General features: G+C 47.4%; 1 protein-coding gene across 3 annotated transcripts in view; it reads right to left on the bottom strand.

The window, feature by feature from the left end:
- Positions 1-2,689: 2,689 nt before the first annotated feature.
- The window catches only part of ARHGEF6 (Rac/Cdc42 guanine nucleotide exchange factor (GEF) 6), a 24,563-nt gene continuing 17,101 nt past the window's right edge, over positions 2,690-10,151 (bottom strand). For 2 of the 3 annotated variants that reach the window (XM_009702765.1, XM_009702841.1), the window contains exons 14-19: positions 7,447-7,467; positions 6,544-6,637; positions 5,480-5,569; positions 4,575-4,674; positions 3,637-3,691; positions 2,690-2,957 (exon numbers count right to left, since the gene is read on the bottom strand). In XM_009702765.1, the coding sequence (XP_009701067.1) occupies positions 2,817-2,957; positions 3,637-3,691; positions 4,575-4,674; positions 5,480-5,569; positions 6,544-6,637; positions 7,447-7,467 (501 nt within the window). In that variant the 3' untranslated portion in view covers positions 2,690-2,816. The remainder of the gene's footprint in view (positions 2,958-3,636; positions 3,692-4,574; positions 4,675-5,479; positions 5,570-6,543; positions 6,638-7,446; positions 7,468-10,151) is intronic. The other variant, XM_009702690.1, reaches the window with a different exon arrangement.

Genomic DNA, 10,151 nt, shown 5'->3' with positions numbered 1-10,151 from the left:
GAGGGCAGGATGGAGAGTCTCTGTTTAAGGCCTGGTTCTGGCCTTGTGGGGACCTGGGAGTGGAGATGCTCCTTCCAAAATGAGCATGGGGGATGCCTCCTCCTTGCTCTTCTGCCCAGTGCAGGCTCTGGGGCACTCGAGTCTGGATGTGGCCCTGCTCTGCCTCTGCAATAATTCCCCAAAGTGCCACTTGGGTTCAAGCAGGCTTCCTTGCAGACTTCAGTATTTTTCCACGATGTGCCCAAGGCCAGTGTTTCTTTTTCACTTGTTCTTTTTCCTGCTCTGACTGCTGTGTTTGAGGAGGGAAAGCAAGGGCCAGCCCTCCTGCCCTCAATCCTCCCACTTCGGCTGCAGGCTAAGAGCACGGCACGTCTCTACCAAAGAGTTAAGAATACCAGCGTGCAGGAGAGGTCTTGTCCAAGTGGTAGACCAAAGGAAATCCTGTTACCACACCTAATCGCCAGAAAAAAACACACACTAACTAAAAAAAAAAAAAAAAAAAATCTCAGGCAGGAAGTCACTTATCTACAGAAACGTGCTGGTGCAGCGGAGGGCAGCTAGCTCTCCATAAAGCACCCTTGTTAGCAAAGCGCAAGCGGGGCTTGAGGGATGGAAATGCATTTCCTTCCCCTGGGATCAGGTGCCCTTCCCTGCTGCAGGTCTGGGTGATGGTGGGAGCAAGAGCCCAAGTGCCAGCATCACCATTCACACCAGTATCCCTGCCAGCATCCAGTAAATCAGAGAGTGGATGATGCAGCTATGGGCATTTTGAGTGAATTAGGAATGCCCAGAGCAAGCACTGGCTTTGCTTTCATGGCAGAAACAAAGGAAGCAGCAGCGAGAGCTAAGAAGCAATTTTTATCCTTCTTTATTTGTTGAAAATGTCAATTAAAAAACTGTTCAAAATAAAAACATGTTAGAAAAGTTGACCTTGCATAAGTAGTTACAGTAAATAAACCTACATGACAAAGATAAACTGGAAGGCAGCTGACACAACATCCATCTAAAGACAGACTCACTGGAACCTATTTACAAAGCACTGTAAACAAAGTAAATATGGAAACATTGCTGTCCATCCGGCATGGCTTCTTTTCCTTTTTATTTTATTTTCTTGTCTCTTTTGGCTTCTAGCTCTTGACAAATGCTTGATCCAAAAAGTCCCAGTGTGCCCTCCATCACATTACATGTTACAAACATGCATATGTACACAGCACAGGTTTCAACTAAACTGGGGGGCAGCGAGGAAATGTTTCTACCCTCTCCTCGGAGTGTAAATGGCCCTTGGTTTCCTTCCTTGCACTGGTTGCATGTCGCCATCCCCGCACCCAGCCCACCTTCGGGCAGGCAGCAGGACCAGACAGTTTCACTCCTTGTCATGTTTTGGAGTCTAGCTGTCCCTAAACACCATTTGCTATGTCCTGGCTAAATATTACTTGCAAGGAGGGAGTTGTAATTATTGCCTCTATTATGTCCTTCACGACTAACGTAATGGTATGACTGTAATGAGCTGTGGTGCGTCTGCACGCCCTGGGACCATGCTGCCCTGCGATATACGTGTGACTTATCATTAACTTTAACAGAAGGTTACTTTTATAATGCTGAAAGGGAAGGAAGGAAAACATCAGTTCTAAACTAGGGTATAACACCAAATAAGATGAAGACACCCGATATGTATGCATGTTGCCTGTGTGCTGTGTTTGAGGAGCTGTGCAGGGATCTGGAAGGGTGTTGCACATCCTTGCCCCAGGAGCATTCCAGCTCTTGTCAAAGCATAAATACCTTTCCTATGCAAAGAGAAAGATCCTTTTGCCTAGCAGAAAGCCCCTTTGGGGCAATGGAAGGAGAAGAGGCTGTTGGCCACGTTCCCAGCCTTTGGGAAGGAGCGACAGAGAGCCTAATGTGAGCAGAAGGGAACAGGGAACCAGCACATTTGGGGGTTGGTTTTTGTTGTCAAGCAGTGTTTACATTTCATACAGAGAAAAGCATCTCCTGCAAGGGGAAGCACAGCAAAACTATAAACTCATACGATACCTGGACACTCAATGTGAAAACAAAGCAGGGGGTTGAAGTTATAGGTCATGCATAAGAAAAGGGATGGGGGGGCAGAACAGCAGGTACCTGTTGTGCTAAATCACGAGCTGTCAGGAGGCAGCACTGTGTAACACACCTTCCCATGCGCTCTGACAGGTGCTCCAGATCTGACTTCCCCAAGGAGTTCAAATGTCTTCATATTAATTGCACATTTTAATCGGTATCAAGGCCACACGGGAACCACAGTATTGCTGGGCTCTAGTTCGCTACAGTCAACTAATGGGGAAAAAAGAAGGTGGATGGGAAAAGCTTCCACAGTTGTGATTATCTGAAAAGAGGAGCATGGTGCTTTTTGGTTTCTGCTCAATGCCACCTCAATAATGTTTTCATTCAATAAATAGGTACCGGTGCTTTTGAAAAGAATGAAAGCATTAAAAAGTGCTTAAGCTTCCTCTAGGAAACTGCTGCCGAACCTTTTGTGAGCAGCACTCCTTAGCAGAGTTTGTGTTTGCTCCCAGTAGCAGGTACAATGAGGTATTAGTTGCTGCAGATGAATTGTGAATCATGGACCGCTTGCTTACTGGTTTAGTTGTGATCGATTGTTTCTGGTTTATTTCCTTATTGGATGGAAGAAAAACTATTTTTTTTTCTCTATGACTTTTTTTTTTTGGTAACAAAATTCCCAAGACCAACGAAATAAGGAGCAAGAAGAGGCAAAGGATCCAGTTCCGCTTCCCAAAAAACACCTGAGGTCACACACCACTGCCAGCAGCTTCTCCCCAAATTCAGGCGATCAGGGACGACTTGCGCCCCGTGTCCTCCCTGCCACACTCATCCGTCTGCTTCAGCAGCCTTCTCACCAGCTTCTCCAAGTCCTTCCTGGATTTAAGTTCTTCCTCCAAACACTGTTTCATCCTTTTGTTCTCCTGAGAGGTGAAAAATAAAGGAATAAAGATGCAGTTAATGCCCATTGACTTTATGCAAGGAGGTACTTCCATGTGCCTGGCTGCCTGATGTCTCAGAGGTGACGAAATATCAGGGACATTTGACAGGTCACTGCCAGCTTGTGAGGATGAACACCACAGGTTACTTGCGGTCCGATCCACTCAAGCAGACCCTTACTACCTTACAGACCTGCACAAAAGTCCCAGTGACTTTGAGCAAGCAGAATCATCCTCCTGGAAACCTAATTTTAGCCTGGCTTGGAGGACCATGTTCTCCTGGGGTGGTCTCTCCCACCTCCTGGCTTGGGGCTGGAGGGAGGAGGACGTATTTCCTCTGGAGTCTACAAGAATTGGTATCCACCAGACCCCTATAAAATGAACAGTCAAGCTGAAAGAGCTTTTAGAGTAGGGGGAAAGTTTCATGTTATCACAAAGACCAACTACTCCTTCCCTCCTGCTGGCTCTGGTCCTCAAGCAATTGCGCAGTGAGCTGTTTCAGGGAGCTAAATCAGAAGAAACCTAACGCTGATTCAGGGAGCTGCAGGATCGGACCAGCATCAGTAAGGCTTTTCCTGGGCACCGACCAGTCGAAGACAACGACCCAGTGCAGCCTGGTTGGCTTTTGCTCAACTTCCAGCACTAACAATCCCACTCAGATTACCTGCTTCAGTTCTTTGACTTCATCTTTCAGTGCATAAACTGTGTCAACGAGGCTCCTGCAAAAAGAAATAAAAAGAGCTGGAGTGCAGCAAAACAGCAACAGCATGGGAGCTTTTGTGAGCAAGGTGCTGATGGGGAAAATGCTTCCAGCTTCTGCTTTGCAGGCACCAGGCTGCTGCTATCGCTGCTGCCTGTGAGGGGACTCTGGAAACACAGCCCAGGAGCATTTATAGGCCACCAGTCCAAAATTCAGGACTCTTTTCTCAAAACTCAAGAAAAATACTTTGTTCTGCTATCTATAAGTTATCAACAAAGGTCTGTGGCTTTGACTTCCTTGTTTACGTTACTGCAACAAATAACAATGATTTTAAAACTGGAAATGCCTGAGTGTCTTTTGTAAAATGGCCTTGATTCCTTGAGGTTATGCTGGGGGAAAAAAAAAAAAAAGCATGAAAGGAATGCACTGTCTGGGTTAGAAAAGGAGATCAACGCAGTCACCCAGATGCTGAAGCTACGTAACAGGCTGGGAGGGGGAGCACTCACAGACAGGGTGCCAGGCAGGCTCCCGAGGGGTAGCGGCAGCTCAGTATGGCAGTAGTTAAAAAAAAAGAAAACAGCCACTTGTTTGGTTCTGTCCTTTCTGACCCCATTAGCTACAGCCAGATAAGCTCTGGGACTCGATAAACTGGCTCTCAGGACCCAGCGCACAGCCTCCCAGAGGGCTACAGCCACATCAGAGCAGCTGGGAAAGCAGCTCCCTTCTTAAAAAGGGACAAAATAGCAACTGAAATAGCCCGGTGGTCCTTGCCAGCACTAAAGCAGCAGTCGGTAACACCAGCCCCACTCCTCTGCGGAGACGCAGAAGGAGAGGGCATTGGTTTTTAATGTCTTTCCAAAAAGCAACAAGGGGATCTGGAACTAGAGAGCAGCCACACTTACTTTTCCTCCGTGACAGTCTGGCCGTTGCTTCGTGTTTCCTCTATAATGATTTTCTCTTCCTCAGGAAGAAGGACTTGGGGGATGGAGTCTTTACGGGAGCCTGTGTACAAGAATTACTCATCAGGAAGAAAAAGGGAGACTTTTCCCTGATGCCCACGCTGCTCCGGTGACAGCAGCCCTCCCTCCTTCTGCCTGCTCCTCTGCAAGCCTGGGGCAGGCGGGGACGTGGGGGCTTGAGCAGCCGCCGGCTGTCTGCCACGGTTAAATACGGGCTTATACATACTGCTAACCTGGGGCTAAAGCAGCAAACAGAAAGTTATCAAGAGTGCTTATTGCATCTAAAGCTACATCATGACTTACAAATGAAATAATTCGATTAGGGTCAAGAGCTCCCAGAAGAAACAAGGCCTCCCTTTTTAAATGTAACATTATTTGATAGTTCAGTGATTTAATTCGACATCTCACCAGCAATGATAAATAGTTATATTTCCAGAGTTGAAGATGTTAGATAGGTTCTTATGAAGCAGCTTGTTCTTAAACACGCAGCTGATTGAGAGATAATATTCATATTTCCTTTCTAAAGCTATATGCAACCTGAGATTACCATCAGGTTTTCAGTGCTGACAGCCACAGGCACTGACTAGGTTTGCTTAATTCCTAACAAGTGCTGGTGAAAGAGCTGTGTCTCATTTGCCCTCCTACTTGCTTCATTCTCTGTGTTTAGAAGAAAAACAATGGCAACTAAACCACTAGGTAGATGAAGCTTCCTTATCTTGAAGATTGAATACCACACAGTTTCCTAGCATGAGCCTCGTTGCTGTATGATGCAACCATCTATTTTTTCCCAGAGGGGTTATCAGCGTTGCAGGCAGAATAAGAACTAAATAATCTGGTTGTGTGCCCACCTGAGCTGAGAGCTTGCTGGAAGCCTGCCCCGGTACAGTATGCCTCAATCACCTTCAGGATCTGAGCATCTTCTTCCAGCGCAGCAGTACCTGTAAAACATTGCAGACAACAGCTATCACAAAAAGCAAAGTGCTCTGGCTTCATCTCTCCCAGCCTTTGCTCCAAAGTCCCTTAAGAGAAGAGCGTGCTGTTTCCTTGACTGACACTGTCTCTAGGACTTTGTCTAATTCCCTCTTGAGATCCTTTACATTTTCTGGCCTTTGCAGCATTCTGTGGCATTGAGCACCATGACTAAATGGTATGAAAACGCAGTTGTAGCTGCTCATCTCAGTAAAACTCGGAGGGCGATACCTGACTTTGGGTGCAGGCAGCACCGGGAGATGGGTAGGCAGAGCAGCCCTGCTAGGAGGGGTTTGGTATAGGTGCATCAGAGCAGGATTTGGAAATGTGAAGTCTTCATTTCCAGCCTTAGCTCAGTGCTGTCTTCTCGCGGGAGACAACTGACCTTCAAGCTGTATGCTGCAGCAGCTCACCGCTGGGTGACCACTGCCTTTCAGGCATCCCAAGTGGACTTCAGGGAGCTGTCAGAACACCCCTCTTTGCAGGTGAACACCCCTGCAGGGATAGGGCTTTTTTTTTTTGTTCCCTGATCCCCTATGGAAACTCTTCTAGGACCTGCTGGCATGGCCAGGTAAGGGTTTGTCCCAGCTCTCAGACATACTTTGATGACTGTTGATGTGCAGTTTTACTGCAGCTTTTAACTACTTGGAAGCAGTTCCTCGGCTTTGTACCCAGAACAAGACCACGCACAACCTGTGACTTTGTGCTAGCAATCACGAGCAGGATAGTAGCATGTCTGGCAGTCACAACTGGGAGAGGATCTGTCAGAGGCTGAGGACCGGTGCGCTTCCAGAAGCCTCTCGTGCTCAGCAGCATGTAGGCTTACTCACAACGTGCGCATCCTGTCGCATCCTGCACCGTAAGAAAGGCTGTTCTCAAAGTCCCGTGGAGATCACTGAGTACACAGAAACCTCCGAAAAGAAGAGAAAAATACAACACTTACTTTTCCGAATAACGAACTCTTCATCAGATGGTTTTCTCTCAGTTTTCCTTTTTGGAAGAAACTTCTTCATTGTTTTTGGACTTTTGCTGGAATCCTATAGAGAAACAAACTCTTGTGTTTAATCAGAACCAAAGGCATCTCAAACAGCGGAGCAGCGCAGCTGAATGCAGCTATCCGTGTTACATACAATACATTAGAGAACTACAAAGCAGACAATGACAAAGTTGGGGAAATTTATGCTTTTTGCCTTTCCCATGTGCTAGTTGTGGCCCACTGCTCCCTGGAACAGCAGTGGGAACTGCACCCGCAGGTCTGCGCCAGGACAAGCTCCTCTAGCAAATTCAACCTGCGGCTAAGATCTTTTAGTCAAAGAATTCAAACACATTCAGAGCACTTTTAGTCTGCTTACCAACTCTGCGGTCTTTGTTAGAAAACCCTATAATGTTGTTTATTTCCTTGACTTGATTTGATTTCTAATATAAAACGGTTGCCAAATAACATTCCTTCTAAAGGCACACAATTTGTTTGAGAGTGTAAATCCCCCGCACACATACACAGAGAACAAATACACACAAAGTTAGTGTTTGCTATGGCTCCACAAGTAAGAAACGCAAGCTTTTATCTCCTTCAGTGAGTTACAGGTCTTGCTGTTTGGAGAGAATTAGTGTATTAGTAGGTTACATGCAGTATGGATTTTAAGCAGAAGAAGAGGCATGCCAGGAAGTTTAAGTACCATAAATCCTTCTGGAGAGTTATCTCAAAATATATTTGCCAGTCACTACTGACTCTCATGATAACTTACTGACACAGCCAGGCAAAATTAGGGTCATGCAAGCACAAGAAGCATGAACAGGAACAAGCATTCTTTGCCACAACAAGCCAAAGAGATGTATCTACCCTTACCTTTAAGATATAAGACATCCTCTACAATGAATATGCAAAGAAAGAGAAGATGAGTGTGAGAGACTGATGATTTTATTGACCAAGTCCATTAAATCCACAATTCTAAAACATATTTAAATGTTAGTCTTGCGATTAATGTGGCACACCCTCTGTACTGGTTTTAGAGCACTATCAACATGCAAAGGAGCACGGTGTCATGCAAAACTGAAAAAATTACATGTGAAACACATGGTAAGTGGGCATTAATACACTCTAAACACATCAAAATAGAGAACATGCCTCCTCGGTTAGTAGTAGGTTTCTGTAGATGTTGGTTATCTAAAACGGTGCTTAAAAAGGCAGGACCCATTGGTGCTAGCCAATGCTGCATCCGCCCCATGCACCCAGCTCCGTCCGAGCCTCGGGGAGCAGCTCAGGGTCTGGCCCCATGCTCAACACCAGTCCTGCGGTCTTCAACCCAACCCATGCCAGGATGATGGGATGCTCTGCCCATCCTGGTGACAATCTTCCAGGACTGCATCTTCTCAAAGGGGACCTCCTTGGAGGGGACCTGCCATCCTCTCTGGAGACCTGACAGTGCCAGGCATCAGTGCAGCAGCATCTCCCTGCTCCGAGGGTCCCATCCCTGAGATGCTCGGCACAGGGAGCTGGGTGGCTCTCCTGCAGGTCTGGCCAGCAAAAAGTCCTGAATCCCAATGTTATAAAACCTTCACCTAATGCAAAGCAGGCCACTTAAAAAAAAAACAGAAGTAGAAGAAATCATCTGTAAATCTTTTTCACTTTGCTAACCTGAATCCGGACACACCGCTTTACCCATAGCACCTGCTCTGTCATTTCAAATGATTACTGGAAACAGAACAGGAAAAATGACCCAATTTCAATGGAAATACCAAGAGTGCTGTGCAGTACGCAAGAAGGTTCTGGGGTTTCCTGAGCACAGCTAGGTACGAGGAAATGCACAAGACTCTGCCATCCCGTCCTACACTACTAGAAGCCAATTAAAGTAACACTGGATGTCTGAAAATCTCTAATCTTTCAATCAAACTCTCCCACTCCCTTCCCTGCAAATAACCTTTGAAATTTGTATTCCTTCATTATAGCTTCATTATAGGAAGGTGACTTGCACTGAGCGGTTAGCATAGTTTATTTTGTGCCCTACTTTAAATAAAAAATAAAAAAAAAAAGAAATACTGTGAAATAGAAGTTCTGCTTAGTGATTGAGCACCCCGGAAGGAGAGACAAGGCAGATGCAGATCTGCTTGGCCCAACAACTGAACTTATTTCACATTTATCATCACAGGCTCATGTCCACAAGTCCCTCCCCTGAGAGAGGAGCTGCCCCCCGGGCTCAGGCTGGACTGACCGGGTACCAGGCTGTGCCTGCCCAGCTCTGCTCCAGCTCTGGTGGACCCGTTGGCCTTTGGGTTTCCACCAACGTGATCAGCACAGCCCATTCCCATGAAAACCACATTTTTGGTCCTTTGACACCTTGCGCACTACCATCCAGCCCGCAGCAGCACCCTGTCCCTCGGGGGCTCCCCGCCTGCTCGGCCTCTGTGGCAAAAACCTCTCGCCTGGTTTCAACACAGAGAGTTCAACTCCTGCTATGCACGGCAGGGGACAACTAAGAAAATGCAAAGGACTGTGGTCTTAATGCTATCACTCCATCTGTGGTTTTGGCCTACCTTATAAATAAATACCAGCCTTGCACTTTCACACAGAAAAATTTCTCCTCTACTTCAAGCCTCTTCCTATGTTTTAATTCACCATGCAAGCAAGAAACGGTTTAGTCTACGTTACGGATTTGGACCATGCAAAGATTAAGGATCGTTTCCAGCCTGCTTGGTTGGTTTTTGAACAATTTAATTCCCAAACTAAAATGCATTGGTTTATGAATTTTAAGAAAGAAATGTAACAAAATGCCGTAAGGCTACCTAAAATCTCTACCTGGAGCAGCAGACCCACAGCCCTGCTGGCTGCTGGGCTCTCCATCCCTGAGTGATGAGGGGCTTGGGGCGCAGGGTCCAAGCCCCCCTCCTCATCCCCATCCCTGCTGGGAGCCCGGGCAGGGACGCTCCCAGGGCTGCTGTACCAAGAAAGGCAGCTGACTCAGAACCGGAGTGCTCATTCAGTAAGGGAAACGTTACCCAAGTTACTGGTGAGTAATCCCAAAAGTTTAACATGAGGTAGGGAAGGAGAGCACTGCAGTTGCAGCAGGGGGTGAGAATCGGAGCTGGGCTGTATTTTGGGTTTCCCCACACCGCTTCCTACCTCCCAGGCTTGGGGTTTCTGCGGGGGAGGCGATCCCTCGGGCTGCCGCCTCCCAGCAGGGTATGGGTGTGTAAAACACTCGGGTGGGTGGCAAAGGAGGGTCGAGCCCCACGGCTGCTGCAAGGAGCCCTCCTCCAGCCACCGAAACACAGGGTGGAAGACACGAGAAATATCAATGGGCCTTTTTCCTCTTCCTCTTGGTGCAGCATTGCTGCTTGATCCTGCAGCACTGGCCTGGGCAACGCTATGGAGCTGGAACACGTCCCGGCAGGGAGCCCAGCTCCCAGCCATGGCTCAGACCAAGGCGGGAGGAGGAGGAGTAGGAGGAGGAGGAGGAGAGGAGGCAGCTCCACCATGACACCGCTGAAGGAGCGTGCTCCATGGGACACGCAAGGCTGTGGGACACCCTGCTACGGGACCGGTGACATCCAGTA

The sequence above is a fragment of the Cariama cristata genome, unplaced genomic scaffold (genome assembly GCF_000690535.1).
Source record: "Cariama cristata isolate BGI_N322 unplaced genomic scaffold, ASM69053v1 scaffold8800, whole genome shotgun sequence".
In the NCBI taxonomy this organism is placed as follows: Eukaryota; Metazoa; Chordata; class Aves; order Cariamiformes; family Cariamidae; genus Cariama; species Cariama cristata.
Note: the sequence above shows the minus strand (reverse complement) of the source record. Positions and strands in the feature narration are given on the sequence as shown.